At 37.3% G+C, this 18,682-nt stretch overlaps 2 protein-coding genes across 3 annotated transcripts; both read right to left on the bottom strand.

The window, feature by feature from the left end:
• Positions 1–470: 470 nt before the first annotated feature.
• On the bottom strand, positions 471–9,537 carry LOC107810361 (uncharacterized). 2 transcript variants are annotated; one of them, XM_016635126.2, is made up of 14 exons: positions 9,257–9,537; positions 7,335–7,400; positions 7,211–7,259; positions 6,378–6,517; positions 5,700–5,801; positions 3,910–3,984; positions 3,683–3,786; positions 3,208–3,289; positions 2,543–2,635; positions 1,986–2,050; positions 1,823–1,835; positions 1,661–1,741; positions 1,096–1,204; positions 471–962 (listed from the first exon to the last, which is right to left on the bottom strand). In XM_016635126.2, the coding sequence occupies exons 1-14, from the start codon at positions 9,380–9,382 to the stop codon at positions 838–840; spliced, it is 1,230 nt and encodes a 409-aa protein (XP_016490612.1). In that variant the 5' UTR covers positions 9,383–9,537; the 3' UTR covers positions 471–837. The 2 variants fall into 2 exon arrangements, with proteins under 2 accessions (XP_016490612.1, XP_016490614.1); XM_016635128.2 differs by lacking the exon at positions 2,543–2,635.
• A 997-nt stretch (positions 9,538–10,534) lies between these two features.
• LOC107810358 (uncharacterized) lies at positions 10,535–15,364 on the bottom strand. The gene is made up of 3 exons (XM_016635118.2): positions 14,427–15,364; positions 12,309–12,419; positions 10,535–11,003 (listed from the first exon to the last, which is right to left on the bottom strand). The coding sequence occupies exons 1-3, from the start codon at positions 15,201–15,203 to the stop codon at positions 10,800–10,802; spliced, it is 1,092 nt and encodes a 363-aa protein (XP_016490604.1). The 5' UTR covers positions 15,204–15,364; the 3' UTR covers positions 10,535–10,799.
• Positions 15,365–18,682: the final 3,318 nt, after the last annotated feature.

The following is an 18,682-nucleotide window of genomic DNA, read 5'->3' as shown; positions in this document are numbered from 1 at the left end:
TTACACCTTCACTCACATGTGTAATGTCCTCTCTTTCATACAAGCACCAGATCAGAGGATGCTATTATTCTTTGTTCCCAAATTCAAATAAATAAATAATACAACAACAAAAACAACAAAACCAGTGCAATCTCACAGGTGGAGTCCGGGGAGGGTAATGTGTTCGCAGACCTTACCCCTAACTTGTGAAGGTAGAGAGGTTGTTTTTAGTAGACCCCGACTCAAGGAACAGTGAAAATAAAGTAACAAAAATGTAATAGGAGCAAATGGCATAACAAGTAATAATAAAGAACTAGGAATAAGAAATACAAAAATAGTACTAGTACTACTGGTAAGACTAAGAGACGCTAACGACTACTTGTAACCTTCCATTCTAATTCTAGACCTCCACCCTTCCCTTTCCTATCGAGGGTCATGAAATAAATAAATAATACACCAATGCAAATTGTAACACCAGTCACAAGAGGATGTAAGGAACAAAAACCCTTTAAGCGAAAATCTTTAAATTACAATCTCTAATTTTAGAACATGAAGTAGCGATCTTTTCTCGCTTTTTTTAATACATTGTTTTAGAACATAATGTAGCAATCTTGAATATCAGTTAGTACCTTTTATGATGGTACATGAGGATGTGAAGGATTAAATGATGACCTCCAAAGGAATAACTTTTGATATTTGCAGCCTTCTATTGTTTCAGTTAACATTTAGCTAGTTCCTGGTTACTTGGCCTTGACTCATCTCAATAGCAAACTAGGAGTGAAAAGAAATAAGATGTGTTGTCAAAGCTCTTGAAAGAGAATTGATCGCATGTCTAAATTCTGGATCCAGTATTTTCACTTAGGTAGTCCACTCTGGTATGGTAGATGGCTTTGAATTCAAGACATCGGATCGATACAGATCCTCATCTTCGATAATAGGAGGTATAGTCCACGTTCCAAGAGATGGACCTGACGTCTTCCCACCTAACAATCAAAAGGAAGATGGTTAAATTTTGGAAACACTTAAAGAATAGATTCAAAAACCTGATAATAAAGAAACGAGCTGAAGGGCCAAATAGTTGAAGGACTCGTTATAAAAAAAAAAATGAAAAATTACCTTCTTTAGTAGCTTCTTCGCATCTTTTCTGATAGTTCAGAGAGAGCTCCGGATCAAGAGCTTTCAATAGACTATCATACTTCTCTTCAGCTTCAGTTATAATTTTTGCCTGGAATTCACTTTAGTTAGCTTCCAAATCAAGAAAACAATACCAAGTAATTTTTCTTTCAAGTGCTTCTCATAATATATTTTGTCGAAAACTTATTTCACCGCGCCTAGTTGATAACTAGAAATGGATTCAACCTGAGTTTGCAAAGGCTAACACTTACTGAGGTTCAATCATTTTATCATCTTTAAGACACTCTTTTGCAAGAAAACTAAAATAGAGTCACTTTATATATATATATATATATATATATATATATATATATATATATATATATATATATATATAAATCCAAAAAGTTTGATAACTTTTAAAACATTTATCATCCCCGGGAATGTTTTCGAGTTTAGTTGACACTTAAAACTTTATTGGTCAAAACTCTTTGGACTCTTCCAAACGCTTCACAAGCTTCGTTTTAGAGATTTAATCGAAGCAAAGACGATAAATCTGTAATCTTACCAGCATAGCTGGTGCTGCAGAAGCCCCATAAATTCTGTTGAACATGCGCAGAATATTGAAGTTATTCTCTAACACATCATCCTACCGAAAGGAAAAAAGAATAATTAATCTTTCTGCACGAATGCCTCAACAGGTAAACATCATCGAAATCAAATGATTCACCTCATAGTCAAACCTGGTCCATTCATCCATTCATAAGTAAGATCATCAAGATTAATCGTACCAAAGGCATAAAAAAAATCAACAAATCCCGTATTAGTTGGGAACCACACAAACTTTTCTCCGCCAGAATAAAGGTAATTAACATAATTCACCAAATACTTACAGGTCATCAGATACCTCCACAAGGAACTCTGATATTGACAAAAATTCCATATGCATATCATCGACCTGCAGTACAATTTCAAAGAAACAAATGAATGCAAAATCACATTATAAATTGATTAAACCACACGGTTAAATGTCTTGTGTCCATAATCCTTGAGAAAATTATGTTGGGAAATTATATGTATGAATTCAACTTCACAAATCATGACATAAAAAGTTGATGCTATACTGCACTGCTCCTTAAGAAACTACTGGGAATAATACGTATAAATCAACTTCACAAGTGGTAACTTTTGTGTCCCTCTTGACATAATCGACATATGTGGATCAATATTACACTGACATCTCAAGCCCAATGGTACGATATGCAAATGGTAAATTATAAACATTTTTTGCACTTCCCGACTTCTCGTATACTTTCATTTATGAAGAAGTTTTTACAACAGAAGAAAAGAATATTGTACTGAAATACATTTCAAAGTAAAAGGCACAAAAAAAATAGCATAGTCGAAAGAAATATGAAAAAATTCAATGAGTAATACTTCCTAATTATACCTTTACACCTCTCAGTTGATACAACAGAAGATTCAGCACTCGATAATCAAAGGACTTCAGATGAATTGCCCTAATGACATCTTCAACTGAAATCTGTTCATAGAATGATCGATTAAAATATAATAGGAGCTCAGAGAGGAAAGGAGTCGCAGTTAAAGGAAAGCATTTTTAAGTCATCGCTAATCTTCTGACACAGAAATGAAATATACATATGTTTCAGCCTTTCAGGCACTAATAAAGTTCAGTTTCAAATTATAAGTTTAGCTGAAACTGATTTTATAAACTTCCCCACACGTGAAAAGATAGTGACTTCATTTCCTAATCCATTTATCTAAACAATACCTATCCCATAAAATTGCCAGCCTCAGGTCATATAGAATCGTAGAGCGAACTTTGCCGACATTATGCTAGAATGCGTCAAGTATTTTATACAACACCGATCCAGCACGTGAGTTTGTATATTGTATGTGCTTCATTTTAAGGACTCCTTTGACACCATAAATCAAGTAATGAATAGACCACAACTTAGTGACTCCAAGAGGTCAGCACATTGGTGTAATTAAGTTCAAGAAGACTGTCCCATAATAAATGTTAATCAGGAAGTGATGGTAGTTAAGACAACTTGTGAGAATTTGCTCGACCTGTTCAACATAATGAATCAATACCTCGTGTTTACTCCCAAGTGGATGACATAGCTTTCTTTCCAGAGACCAATATTCTACTCCACTCTTCATTTCTTCTCTTATCCTAGACAAAGTGAATAAGCACTTAAAGGTCACAGCTTAAGAATCACCCGCACCATGGAAAGTTGACCAGTAAAGTATCTATAGAGTAGTTTGTGGAGACTACCTTTAGCACAAAAGCAAAAGTCAAACTTCAGAGAAAATCTACCGGAAACAAGGACAAAAATAAAAAGGAAAAGAGAGAAAAAGATGTCTTGTGGACAAAGAATCCGCCCTCAAAGAAAGTGAAGTACACAAAAAAGTTCTAATTAAATGGAGAAAATAAAATTCAAGCATGGTTTGGAGCGAAAAATAATTTTCAGCACCATAGAAAACTCTTCTCTACCATTCCTTCTCTCACAAACAGAGTGGAAAAGGATGAAAAGGAAAACAAATATAAATAGGTAAGAAGTTAGACCTGTCTGTCAAAAGCCCATGATGCTCAAGTACATTACAAAGTGGTCTAAACGGATCATTGGTCATCATTCTCACAGATGTAAGATCCCAGTCTTCTTTTGTTTCCTGCACTTAATATAACACACAAAAACAGGCAATTGGTAATTTATTTTCAGTTATAAGCAAGTAATGACCAAAATGCTCCTTAATTATTACTAATGAGAATCCTTCTAATGTCTGTAGTATTACCACACTGTATCCACGATACGATGATTGATCCTTCCCAACTGATGGCTGCAGCAGCTTCTCATTTAAATTATCCAACTGTACCAAGAAAATATACGAATTAAGAAGAGGTTGGGTTTGTTTACCTTCTTAGCCATCCAAGGGGAAGATAAGCAAATAAATCGTTACCCTAGTAGAGTTCTTCAATACAAACCAAGCAAACAAAGGGCAAAAAGGGAGTGAAGCAGCGGAAAAAGTAACACTTGTAGATCAACAAGTATTTTAACAAAATACGGTTCAGGGATCAGCTCTTAGTCCATTCCTATTTTCCTTGGCAATGGACGCATTGACGAGACACATTCAAGGTGAGGTGCCATGGTGTATGTTATTTGCTGATGAGATAATTTTAATTGACGAGACGCGGGGTGGTATTAACTAGAGGCTGGAGGTTTCGAGGCAGACCCTAGAGTCTAGGGGTTTCAAGTTGAACAGGACCAAGACGGAATACATGGAGTGCAAGTTCAGCAACGGTACCCAAGAAGGGTATATGGAGGTGAGGCTTGATACACAAGTCATCCTCAAGAGACGTAGTTTCAAGTATCTTGGATCTATAATACAAGGTAACGGGGAAATTGATGAAGACGTCACGCATCGTATCGGAGCAGGATGGATGAAGTGGAGGCTCGCTTCTGGTGTCTTGTGTGATAAGAATGTGCCGCTGAGACTTAAAGGTAAGTTCTACAAGGTTGTAGTTAGACCGACTATGTTGTATGGAGCAGAGTGTTGGCCGGTCAAGAACTCTCATACCCAGAAGCTAAAAGCAACTGAGATGAGGATGTTGAGGTGGATGTGTGGGCATACCCGGTTGGATAAGATTATGAAGTTATTCGGGAAAAGGTGGGAGTGGCCTCTGTGGAGGATTAGATGCGGGAGGCGAGGTTGAGATGGTTCGGGCATGTTAAGAGGAGAAGTATAGAAGCCCCAGTAAGAAGGTGCGAACAGTTAGCCTCGGTGGATAGCAGGAGGGGTAGAGGTAGGCCTAAGAAGTCTTGGGGAGAGCTTATTAGGCGGGACATGGTGCAGCTGGAGCTGACTGAGGACATAGCCCTAGACAGGAGGGTGTGGAGGTCAAAGATTAGGGTAGAAGGTTTGTAAGTAGTCGAGCGCTTCTCTTTGTCTTACTCAGTTCGCTAGCATTAGTGTTAGTATGATACTCCCCCTGTTCCAGTTTATGTTCCTTTTTGGTCCGCTCAAAAAAGAATGACCCCTTTCTAAATTTGGAAACAATTTAGCTTAAACTTTCAACTCTACCCTTAATGAGAAGCATTTATAACCACACAAATACTCTGGACCCCTTTTTGACTTATTTAGGACCACAAATTCTAAAAGTCTTCATTTTTTCTTAAACTCCGTGCCCAGTCAAACAAGTTCACATAAGTTGGAATGGAGTATCTTTTATTCATAGAGGGCTATTACTACCTAGAGTTTGACTGCATTCTTGGATTCAATCATATTTCATCTTGCTGTTATTCCTACTTGTTGCAATTACCTTTTCTTTTTCAGTTGTTCTCTAGCCGAGGGTCTACTGGAAACCGCCCCAACCGCAGCATCGCTCGCATCACACATGAGCTCAAAGGGTAAGCTCCAATTAGGTGCGGTAATGATAGGGGTAAGGCTGCGTACATCTTACCCTCCCCAGACCCCACTTGTGGGAAACTACTAGGTTTGTTGTTGTTGTACGGTGATGTGTAACGTGCTAGTTTTCACAGGAATGCTTGAAACCAAAATGACTAGCAGTTTATAAGCATTTTTACCTGATAAATGTAACTTTCAGTGAATGAAAGTATTGGTAGGTATTTGAATATAGACTGCGGCTGGTGAGGATCCATTTTGTGAAACATAAAATAAGACCTGCACTGGCACACCAAACCAGCATCAGCTTATTATTTCTACAAGTCCCTAAAACCAATATAAAACAGATAATTAAGTCGGCTAACATTGAACTTGATGCATGGTGTTAGAGAGAAATATCCATGACTTGCATGTCAACGTATATGCAATGTTCCGATAATGGAATGAATTAAGTCATTAACAATAGCTCTTTGAGAAAACAGAAACACAAAAGTTTAACTTCAGATAACTCTCGACTCAAGAGTGAAAACTGGGAAGTATAAAGGTTAAGAACATTACACCATTCTCAGTTCTTTTTATTTTATTTTATAAGAACTTAAAAATGTTCTTGATAATTAGCAATACCATAAAAGTAGAAAGGAATTTCTTCTCCTTCTATAGGTTGAAGAAGTATATAAGATCAGACAGAGAGTAAATTTCCCAATTACACAAACAAGACATCAGATCCCTATGGTCAACCGCTAATTTTATCTTCAGCATATTTTGTTTATTTGCCAACTATGCGCAGAAAAAGGTCCACGGACCAAAAATGATACGACAAATAGCAATCTTTAAGATCCACAAGGGAATTCAGTACTCACAAAATCTTCTAATGTAGAATTAGCTCGTCCCATAGCGTCAAGCTCAATCATTGCCGTATCCTTGAAGCCCTTTTGAGATGGAGCAGGTATAGTCTTATCATCACAATCAAGTGGACCGGTATTTACCATTTGTTCAACACCTGCAAGAAAATTTATGGTGAAACCAAGCTAATTATAGAAAAATAGATAAAACCTTCTCACATGGATATGAGGGAACTAGCACATCTCATATAATTTTAGTACTAAATAAATGTCTTCAGCTGATAAAGCAAACTTGTGGTATTTCGGTCCATTCAGATTGTAGAATAAAGATTTCGTGTCCACCCCACAACCCTACAACTTTTTTGCATTTGTGCTCATTGCATTAATGAGTCACTGACGTAGGTTTTATCTGAACAATCAAGGTAGAAACCTCATGCTTCTGTAGAACAAAGACCTAGTTTTGAGAAATAAGACGAGCAATCGAGCAATAGGTACAAATGTAAGTAAAGTCAAAGATCGACGGATACTAGTAGCACCTAGCAATTACTAACAGAAAGAATAACCAACTTATCCCATATTTGAACTGGTTATGCTTCCTGTTGGACAACAAGAAAAGTCCATAAAAAACACAACGCATTTCCATTAGTAAACATCATCAAGTAAGTAAGCAGGGAATTTTTTGGATATTTTGGACTCTTTATCTCTTAGCTTTATTTGGATAAGCTATCTTTAGAATCTAGTTAGTACCAAGTGTTATCTAAATACTAAGGAACAATCAATTACCATAAATAAATGGAATAAAATCACAAAGGAAAATGCACAACTCATGTCAGATTTGCTGTACAACACACCTTGCTCACTTATGCACTGCATTGTTTCCTCAAAGAACACATGTGAAAACTGCCAAAGAAACAATATGTATGATCATTGCATCTTCTCACAAAATTGAAAGAGTATCTAAAAGCTAATGCAAACCTTCGGCACATGGTCAATAATCAATTGGCACTTGGCATCAACGTCAAGCTCATGGCATGGCGAAACCTTCATTGGAATACGTTTGAGGTTAGAAAGTGACCAGAAAATATGCTAATGTAGCAATATCTATATAGGTAACAAAGAGAAATTCACCAACCAACGCCACTCCGCCAACTTAAGAGGAGCACAAGGGATAAAAGAAAAGAGAAAAAACAAGCAATAGAATGTACTGCCAATGATCAGCACCGAAATGTATCTGAAGGCACTGGGATGAAGGTGGCTCATTGTTTAAGCCTTCATTAGGCTTACAGGGTGGATGTAACACCTTCCTAGTCTTTGTGTAGCTAACACACTAGGTAATTAGCTCTATTCTCTATATGTTGACTTGGTTAGAGCATGAGTCCATTATCCTTGCTCCATAAATATTCGGTAATGTACAAACAGTGGATGAAAAGTATCTGCTCTTCTTGTACATAGTTACAAGGTCAGTAATAATCAATGATAGATGACAAGTTCCACATTTTGTACTCAAGGGTGTGACCTAGTGGTCAATGAAATGGGTTGAGAACCATGATGTCTTAGGTTCAAATCCAAGCAGAAGCAAAAATACTAGGTGATTTCTTCTCATTTGTTCAAGTCTTGGTGGACGAAGTTACCCCGCACCGGTGCTGGTATCACACCCCGACCTTGGGGAGCGGGACGGGCGCTCAAACATCCTTACGGTGGTCAAGCAAGCCTTTGTTCCATATCCTTCCCATGAGTTCCCATGCATGATTTAGAGGATCAAAATGAACCATTCTTTTCAAATAGTTGCCTTCCATTAATCAGAAAACATTTCAAAATTTATAGAGTAAAATTTGGTCACAAGCCATGCATAATTTTCATAATAGACCATGAAAGAAATAACACATTTTCGTACATAACATCACCCACACTGTTTACGGAGCCTCTAAGGTGTAATGAAATACAATAAAAAAGTGCCGGTGACAAGGCCCCAACTATACCTAAAATAGAACAGAAATCCAAAAGTAGCAACATGGATTCGCGATGGTTCTGCGGTCAGCGGAACTGATCCGCGGTTCGCATAATCGACTTTTTGCTAATTCTCCTACCTACTTCACGATGCATTGCACATTCCACAAATCCGTACCGCGGCTTGCTTCTGAACACATTAGCCTGATTTTGGTACTATAGAACCTTAAATCCTCGGCGAACTTTTATGGGGCCTTACAGCTGGTAAGAGGACGTAGCACGTAATTAGCCGAGGAGGGCCCAAGCTGGCTCGGATACCATGGTTATTTAAAATAAAAATAAAAAGATACCAAATTCCACATTTGGTGGAAGAATGTAGCATATATCAGGGGCGGACCCAAGTGGTGAGAAGTGGGTTCAATTAAACCCGGTTCGTCAAAAAATAATATTGTGTATATGTATAAATTATGGCTAAAGTAAGGTAAATTTGTATAGAAATTATTTTTGAATCCGCTTATACGGCTTATACCGCTTATGTTAGTTATGGACTTCTCCGACTGAACCCGCTTGCACAAAATCCTGGGTCCGCCACTGGCATATATTCAGCTACCTCACGTCCAGCTAAAATGAACCCATAACCTCATCTCTCTTCTTCTATGAAACATAGGAACTAAGCCATATAATTAACTATAAAAGGTTCACTTAAAACTAAAAGGGGTATAAAAAGGAAGATAATTGAGTTCAAAATTTCAACATAACAACCAAACCCCACATCAAAGATCCTATTTTTTTTTATCACTATTCACTTTACAGCTTCAAATATTTTACAGTTACTAATGTTTACTATTATGCAAGAAAACCCAACGTTGTTGTTTGTCTCAATTGTCAAGAATATATAGAATATGAAAGATTGAACACTAAAAGAGTAAGTTAAGAATTAAGGGAGTTACCAAAAGAAGTGTTAGGTCAGCAAGAAAACGAAGAGAAGTTGCATTTTGGGTGTTGCTAATAATTCCATGAGATTGCATTATTTGTATAATTTTCTGTACATTTTCTAGCTTCCTTAGTCCTTCCATTTTTGGGGGGTTGCTTAACCTTCTGTTCTCCTTTTCTTCTTTAGCCTTCCAGTTTCAGTGTATTTGATCAAGTGACAATAAGAAAATATTATATACCACAGTAATACGACGCCGTATAGCCATTTCTAAGTCCCTCACAATGGTCAATGGCTACTCTGTTTTTCACATAGGGAGTTTAGAGGTCTCTATAAGTTTGGTTCGAAAAACAATCTCCAACCTTATTCTTTTTTTTCTTCTTTATTTTTTGGGTATAATTATGGTGTCCGGACCAGCTTGCATGCACCTCGACAAACAATCTCCACCCTTATTCTTTTTTTTCTTTTTTTTGGGTATAATTATGGTGTTCGGATCAGCTTGCGCGCACCTCGATTAATTCCACGGGATACTGTTACCTCCCACCAGCAATTGGTACCACGCAAGTCTTCCAACCTTATTATGCAATATCCGCTGTTTTGTTATCAAGCCTCGCTTATAGAAAACACCTAAATTATACTAATGTAGTATCTTTCAGTTAAACTAAGAATCATGTATTCATAACTTCTATTCTTCTGGTGATTAGAAAAGGATCTCATATAATCAAGCTAGCAAAATAGTTACCAAGTTTTCTGTAAAAACATAGTAGTACTTTATATTTGCCTTTAGTAGGAAAATTGTAAGCCTATTTCGCTAAAGCTACTGAAATCAAAGGCGAATGTCGAAGCGTGTGATCATCCCATCGAAAAACTAAACTTCTTGAGAGAGCACCCTTTTAATTATTTAATATGTTTGTCTTCAACACACCCCTCACGTGCAAGCTTGTTTCTTTTTTATAAGCCAAACATATGAAAAATCTTTTTTTGATAATAGATGGCAGTAAAACTCTAACCCACTGGACCTCTTCCTACTTTAATATCATGAAGTGTGACCATTTCATCTAACAACTTAATTTTTTTAGAGAGAACGTACTTTTAATTATTTAATTATGTCTTCAACAGCGAGAAAGAAGCAGACCATATATAAGTATCATTACAAGTTCCTACAAGTCCAATCTTGCGGCAACAATTTGTGCCCTTTTCGAATCTCATATTGCACTTCCAGAAATATAAACAGACATTTCCATTTATCACAATGTGTTTGCAAACAAAGAAAATAGTGAAGTACTTGCAAGCAAAATTTGACTTCTAATGATCCTCAAAACATATCAGAAATTGCATGAGATGGAATGGTGTTTCTTAATACACAACGTTTCGTTGTCAAATTAACGTGAACAAGAAAATTTCAAGTTTCACAATTCTCGTTTTTCCTCTTCCCCCACGAGACACTGATCTCAAAAATTGGGAGGAAATCAATATGGGAAAGGGTATGATTCCTCACATATCCATCAATCTTCACCCACTTACAGCAACCATGCAATGCCCCTTCGTCGTGTATACAGAAACTAGCATCTGTCGTTGTTGGTTTCTCTGTGTCCCTTTAAAGATTGTAGTCGATTCACTTCCAACTGTGAAACTCCATCAACGGCTGTATTAGACACATTACTTGTATTCTGTGCTGGTTCTTGACTAGGTCCTCGCTTGTTCTCAAATAACTTTCCAGTTTTCCCAATTGCAAGAATTAATTCGAGTTGTTTGTGTTGCTGCTCCTGTAGATGAGTATAAATAACAAAAATAGGAGTCAGATAAAGACAACTAATACAACTTCCGCAAACCAAATCATAGATGCTTAGATATCTATTTTTACTCTATTTTCATTACTTCACTTTTTTCTGATGCAGTTGTATTGCCATCAAAACGCCATTACAAATTTGGCAGAAGTATGCATATGTTAGATTAGGCACCCAAACAAAAAGCTATCAAAGACAGTTGAATATATAATGGTTGTTAACACTCCATGCTTAAGGCTTGGACCCTCACTACTAACAACAGCAGCAAAACAACAAAAGTAACATGAAACGAACAAGAAAGAGAAAACAAAAAAATAAACCAATATCCATCTGAAATCTCGTTTCATTTCCAATGTTACTACTGCTACTAAAAGATACTCCCTCCGGTTCAAAAAAGTGTCAACTTGCCAAATCAAGAAAGAATTAACCTTATTTTTTCAGAATTGCCCTTAACGCAAGTCAAACAATGGTTGGAAATCCTCCATTCCAATACTTTCCTACCAAACTGCAGAAAACAACAACAACAAACCCGGTATATTCCCACAAGTGGGGTCTGGAGAGGGTAGTGCGTACGCAGATCTTATCCCTACCTTGTGATAGACCCTCGGCTCAAACCAAACTGCAGATACCAGACTAGAAATATATACTTTATTCCAGATCTTGTTCATTTCTTTTTGCTCGGGATTGTTAAAAATTTTAAGCCAAACTATGAAGAAATAACCTTTTCTGCTTTCTTTCTTAGTGGAATGAGAGTCTGCCTGCAATGGCAATCTACAGCGGCATAGATTGTGTCTAGAAGATCTATGAAGTAACCATAAAACTTCTTAAATTTATCCACTCTTTCTTCTTCACTTTCATGTTTATTACGTCAAAGACATGCCTTCACCATATATCAGTTCATTTAAGATCCAGAGTTACCAACCCAGATTCTCTAGAGTTCTACTACCCTAAGACTCACCGTGCACAAAACTATGTAGAATAGATCATGATTGAATTTCAAATTGCTTTTCCACATAAGAAAAAGTAGAAAGTCAACACTGTCCAAATGGTTTAACCTTTGACAGCCACTAATCACCCAAAAGGTGAGATGGAGAATGAACCTAAATATTAAGCTTCACATGGTATGCTAGACACAACCTAAGAAAAGGATTGTCTGATGTGAGCATTCTTTTATCATCTTGAAGATGTTAATCTACCAGGGAAACTTTTCCAGAACAAAAATGTCCCTAAGGCAATTTAAAATAACCACGTGAATCTTGGAAAAGTAGTTAAACAGCACTTTACCTGCATTGCCAGCAGAACCTTCTGTATCTCACCGAGCTCCTTCTCCAGACGCTCACCCTGCAATGCCAATGCTCGAGTGGCCTCAGAGTTCTTTTGGGCCAATGCTGCAGCCTGGATAGAAAGAAAAAAGAATCACACAAAGGCTAGAGTATAATATAGCACACAGAGGAAGGATCTGAAGGAAATGGCTTAGAAGTTATTTTGGAACAAAGAGCAGTGTCGTTAAAAGTGAAAGCGCCAAAAAACGACAAGGCACTCGGGCTTCTAGCGAAAAGTGAGAAGCAAAACTCGCACTTTTTCAAAATGAAATGCAAAATTTACCGAAAGTAAAACAATTACTCATTAGTTACAATTTTTTACTTAAAACATCAACTTGCTACTAAAAGTACGGATTTTTCATTTCAATTAATCAAGCATAAAGAAGAATCAATTTGCAGTAGTAAATTTCATATTTAATAACCTTAGCAACTCAAACAAGAGAGCAGAAGAGAGAAAATCAGAATCAGAAGTAGCAAAAGAAGAAGAAACAGTACATTCTAAAAAAAAAATACTAGAAGAAGAAAAGTAGTAGTTAAAAAAGAAAAATAAGAACGAGATAAACCAAACGTAGAGAAACATAATAGTAGAAGAAAAAGAAGAAATTGACGACAAGAGAATGCTGAAATGTACATGGAAAGGAGTCCTAATACTCAAATAGCAAAAGGCACAACATATTTCCTCCTTTTTCCTCTTTTAATTTCAAAAAACCGACTGCTCCTTTATAGATCATTTTGCACCTTTGCACCTCATTGTCTAAAGGGAGAATTTCGCTAAAGCACACATAGCTTCACCCATCAAGGGAAGCATTAATCTTGCCCTTCTGAGCGATCTTTTCTCTCTTAAATGCAAGGTGACATAGTATAGGAATGACAGCTGAGTATAGATAGGGATACCCCTCAACAAGTTGTCTCTACTTGGTTCATCTTGCGTAATTCAAAGGGATATGCCTACTCTATGGTTTCAATTGGGGGTGGGGGTTCTTTCGTCTTTCAAAGAGAAGAACACCATGTAAGCTTCTTGGACAAAGTTAGAGAATATATCAATCAATCAACTATGCCTCAATCCAACATTTGATGGGGTTGGCTATGTGAATCTTCTGTATTCATTCCAGTCAAAATTTAAATAAGGCAACTCTTACCGAAAGAAAAAACATGAGGTAAGTCATTATCATGATAAAGCATCTGAGGTTTAAACATGCACAATCCTCACTATAACTAGAGCATATGCCAAGTCACTGTATCAGTTATTTTCTCAGATTTAAGTTTCCCAAGCCCGCTTTGGTGTTCAGGTAGAGGTTGGTCCTACTTTGTATAAGTGAGCCATACTAATATAAGTGGTTGTTTCAACTAATAATTTGATGATTTACAAGTACGTTCCGCAAAAAAAACAGATATACCAATGGTATACAAGTAAGTTCCATAAGAAAACAAACAGACATACGACGAGATCAACTTTTGGTCGCTGCGGGAGAGATAATGGACTTCCATCTTCTTGATAAGGTAATGATATCATCTAAGATTAGAGCAAAAGACATTCAGAGTAAGAGGTCAACTACATCATATTTTATTACTTATAATAGATAAAAATATTGCAACCATAGTTTTCTCGTTCCCAACTCTCTACTTCCAGAAAAAACTTTTTTTGCAACTAATCTCAAAGCTACTAGTATGGTTTCTGATTCATTTCTCTATAAATCCCTAATTAGTCACTTCAACATTTATAAATGCAACCAAAGCATCCACTTTTAAAACCAATTATCCATCCACCGCCCAAACTCCAACTTACATGCTGCACTTAATACATTCCTCAAGAATGCAGCAATATTGAAGACCAAAAGTTAGTGACAACGTCTAACTTCTGAAACTTCGGTTATCGATATCAACTAGGAATACATGGACATAGTTCAAAATCAAGTTATCAGAATCAAAGGCAATGAACCAATCACCAACGGATCATTTGAATAAGAACTTTCTAGCACAAACACAATGCTTATACATTTGACCTCTACATTATTCATCACATATCCTTATCAAAAAAAAAAAAATTATTCATCACATATGCTTAAAATAACATTGTTACCTCAGTAACCGGATCTTTGAGAGTCTTTCTTGTAACTCGAAATCGAATTCCCAGCTTCTCAAGCTGTCTCGATAGAACCCGAATAAGCGTCGCTGAGCTCCTCAAATCTTCCTCTAATTTTTCAATCCTCTCCACCAAATTAACCCCTCTTGAGCCACTCCCACTCCTGGAGGAAAATTCAAACGTACAAATCCTACTCCATTGTCTTCTCCTAATCACAGAACCAATGATCACTCCACCCACCAACACAACACACTGTGCACCTAACACCCTATTTCCTAACCACTTCTGAGACCCCCAAAACCAAGAATTCACAGCATAACCAATTGCCACGACAGCTGAGGAAAACAGACACAGAAACTCAAGAATCGAAAGGAAAGCATCAATATTGAACTCAAATTCCGCTAAAGATTGTTCCTTTACACTTCCCTCTGATTCAAAGGCCTTAACTTTCCATTGATGACACTGTAAAGATTCAATTTTTAGCAAATGCGGTTTTTGTGTAGGGAAACATAAACGGGTTTTAAAGGGTTTAAAGTCTAAAGGGGTTGAAAATATTGGGTTCTTGAACTCAAATTCAGCTAAAGATTGAGCCTTTACAGTTCCCACTGACTCAAAGGCCTTAATTTTCCATTGATGGCATTGCAAAGATTTAATTTTTAGCAAATTGGGTTTTTCTATAGGGAAATATAGAGGGGATTTCAAGGGTTTTAGGTGTAATGAGGTTGAAAATTTTGGGTTCTTGAAATAAAATGAATTCTGGGGTATGATTGACATTATTTGGGGTTTCAAGAATTGGCCAAGAATTTATGCTATTTTTGATATTTTGAGATTTTAACTAACAAGATTGATGAATTCATGGCTATTGAAAAACCCCAATTGAGAAAAGAAACAGATTCAGGTTACTTGACTACTGTGACTACAATTGTGTTGTCCATAAGTTCAATAGTTGGCGCCGAGGAGGTTTATTTACGCATTGTGCGCACGTTAGTTTATGTTTATAGTTCTGAGAGTTTTACTATGCGCCTGAAATGTGAAATGTGTAATTACCACCCCATTTCTTAAAGTCAAAAGACACTATAGTACCTTTAACTTTTATATAAGTTAATATAATCCCCAACTTTTGGTTTTTACACCAATTCTAAGACAACAAAAAATTATTTAGAGGCCACAATCTTTATAGGGGTAATGTCTGCGTACATATTACCCTCCCCAGACCCCACTTGTGGGATTATACTGGGTCGTTGTTGTTGTTGAATCTTTATAGGGGTAATCGGAGAAGAGAAAGGCAAAATGACTACTCTAGAGGTGCCTTTTAATTTCTGAAAAGAAAATGAAATATTTTCTGTTACGTCTTTTTTCATTTATTTCTTAAATATTGTAACGATTCGACTGGTCATTTTGAGCATCTACACTTCGCTCGATAGTTTAAAGGCTCGATTATCTCCGCATGATGTATTATGACTTGCGTAAATAGTCTGTGTTGGTTTTCAAGTTATTCAGAATCGATTTGGAAGAATGAACTTCGAGATTTAAGCTCTAAGTTGGAAAAATTGACCAAGTTTGACTTTTCAGCATTGAACGTCGGACTAGAGTTTCATCGATTTCGTTAGCTCCGTTGGGTGATTTTAGACTTAGAAGCGCATCCGGATTGTATTTTAGAGGTCCGTAGTCGGATTAGTCTTGAAATGGCGGAAGTTGGATTTTTGGGAAGTTTGACCGGGAGTGAACTTTTTGATATCGGGATCGGATTACGATTTTGAAAGTTGGAATAGGTCCATAATGTCAAATGTGACTTGTGTGCAAAATTTGAGGTCAATTGGACGTCATTTGATAGGTTTCGACATCGGTTGTAGAAGTTTGAAGTTTCAAAGTTTATTAATTTAACTTGAGGTGCGATTCATCGTTTCGAGGTTGTTATGCGTGATTTGAAGCCTCGAGTAGGTTCGTTTCTTCATATAGAACTTGTCTGCAAAATTTTGCGCCATTTGGAGTTGATTGATATGGTTCGGACGCTTGGTTGCGATTCTAGGAGTTTTTGAAATTTACTTTGATCTTCATGCGTTTTGGCATCCGATTCGTACTCTTAGAGGTTATTTTGATGTTTTGATCTCGCGAGTGAGTTCTTTTGGACCTGGGTGCATGGTTGGTTTGGAGCCTCGGGGGCTCGAGTGAGTTTTAGATTGGTTTCGGAATGATTTTTCATAATTTTTGAATGCTGGTACTGGTGTCATCGCATTTGCGATGTTTTTGTCGCAAATGCGACAATTGCAAAGCAGCCATCGCATTTGCGAAATTTAGGTTGCTGGAGAAGATTCGCATTTGCGAAGAAACCCATCGTATTTGCGAAGTGGGGTTGTTCGCTTTTGCAAGGACCCTGCCGCTTTTGCGAGATAATGGTCTTCACATTTGCGAAGTATTGGGTCGCAAATGCGACCTTAACAGTAAGTGTTCTGGTTCTCTTTTGCGATAGATTGTTCGCATTTGCGGGGTTTGCGAACCCCATGTCGCAAATGCGACATCTACAGCCTGCATGTAGCTGAGAATTCTGAGACTTAGATTCATTTTGTTATATTTTGAACCCTAGCTTCGATAGGAGGCGATTTTGTGAAGGGATTTTCATACCAAATCATTGGGTAAGTACCTCTAATCAATTCTCAATTATATTTTATGATTATACATGTAACGACCCGACTGGTTGTTTTACTTTCTAGAACCTCGTTCCCCTAAATAAGACTTTATGTACTTGTTTTTACTGATTTATGACTTGCGGGGATGATTGGTTTGGGATTTGAAAGAGTTTGGGTTGAAATCAGAGCACTTGGTTCCTTATGTTGGCTTAAAAAGACCAAGTTTAATTTCAGTCAATATTTTGAGTAAACGACCTCGGAATCGGGATTTGACGGTTTTAATAGGTTTGTATAATGATTTCGGACTTGGGCGTATGTTCAGATTAAGTTTTGGATGACCCAGGAGTGTCTTGGCGCATAATAGTGAAAGTTGGTTCTTGAATATTTTTAAAAGTTCTTTAAATTTGGTTTAGAGCGGGTTTTGATGATATCGAGGTCCAAACAGGATCCCAAGACCGGGAATAGTTTCGTAATGTCATTTAAGACTTGCACATAAAATTTGGTGTCAATCTGAATAGTATAAGTATGTGTTCATCACCTTGGAAGTAAATTGAAGAACTTGAAGTTCGTAAGTTTGAATCAATTGGTTTTAGGGTGTGATTCCTAATTTTAATGTTGTTTCGAGTGTTCCGAGGGTTCGAGCAAGTCTGTTTTATCATTTCAAACTTCTGGGTGTATTCGGGCGAGGCCCCGGGGGCCCCGGGCGTCAATCGGACGAAGCTCAGACTAAATTGGAAAAATTGAGCAAGAACTGAATGCCAGCTTGTGTCATAACCGCACTTACGGTTGGTCAGTCGTAGAAGCGAGCTCGCAGGTGCGGGCCTTGACTTGCAGATGCGGCCAAGGGCGGGCAACCCAGAGTCACAGATGCGGCCCTTTCACCGCAGAAGCGGAACTACGGAAGCAGTGGGCCTTCCGCAGAAGCGGCCACAACTGGCCTAGTAAAGTTCCGCAGAAGCGGACCATTGTCCGCAGATGCGAGGGCATAGGTGCGGCCCATGACCGCAGTTGAGGAAATCACTGAAGGCAGTAACTTTCATTTAATACGGGCCTTTGACTTTTTTGGCTCATTTCACTCCATTGTTGGGGGATTTTTGAGCTTCCTGGGAGAGGTTTTTCACCAAGCTTTTGGAGGTAAGTAATTCCTACTACATGTGAGTTAAATACTTGGATTTTGGGTAGATTAACATGTGTAGATTAGTGAAAATTATGTGATTAGAGTAAAACCTAGGTTTTTGATAAAAATAAGATTTAACCAAGAAATTTGTTATGGAATGAAGTAAAAATTATATATTTTTGACCTAGGTTATGGGTAACAACTTTATTTGAAAATTTCCGGAATCTGGGCATGTGGGCCCAGGGGTGAATTCTAGGAATCTTACAATATGGGTTGGGTAATCACTCTAATAGTGGGAATATGAACTTTTGAGCTTATATTGATTAGTTTTTACACTATTTGAGTAGTTTCGGATTGTTTGGCTCTGGTTCGAGGGTATGAATGCATTCTTGAGTTGGAAGTAGGCTCGAAACGAGGTAAGTCTCTTTTCTAACTTTGTAAGAGGAAAACTTTCCCATATGTGAATTTAATTAATATATGATTAATTGTGGGGGCTACGTACGCACAAA

The sequence above is a fragment of the Nicotiana tabacum genome, chromosome 11 (assembly GCF_000715075.1).
Source record: "Nicotiana tabacum cultivar K326 chromosome 11, ASM71507v2, whole genome shotgun sequence".
Classification (NCBI taxonomy): domain Eukaryota; kingdom Viridiplantae; phylum Streptophyta; class Magnoliopsida; order Solanales; family Solanaceae; genus Nicotiana; species Nicotiana tabacum.
This window is presented reverse-complemented; position numbering and strand designations above follow the sequence as displayed.

Bases quoted from the DNA above. Each gene is read 5' to 3' on its own strand.
- LOC107810358 (XM_016635118.2), bottom strand. From the start codon at position 15,203: ATGTCAATCATACCCCAGAATTCATTTTATTTCAAGAACCCAAAATTT. The intron at 12,420-14,426 runs GTAACAATGTTA...CTTTCTATCCAG, and splicing joins TCAAAGATCCGGTTACTGAG to GCTGCAGCATTGGCCCAAAA. The intron at 11,004-12,308 runs GTAAAGTGCTGT...ACTCATCTACAG, and splicing joins AGGTTCTGCTGGCAATGCAG to GAGCAGCAACACAAACAACT.
- LOC107810361 (XM_016635126.2), bottom strand. From the start codon at position 9,382: ATGGAAGGACTAAGGAAGCTAGAAAATGTACAGAAAATTATACAAATA. The intron at 6,518-7,210 runs GTGTGTTGTACA...ATTTTCTTGCAG, and splicing joins GCAGTGCATAAGTGAGCAAG to GTGTTGAACAAATGGTAAAT. The intron at 5,802-6,377 runs GTGAGTACTGAA...TTGGTGTGCCAG, and splicing joins ATTCTACATTAGAAGATTTT to TGCAGGTCTTATTTTATGTT.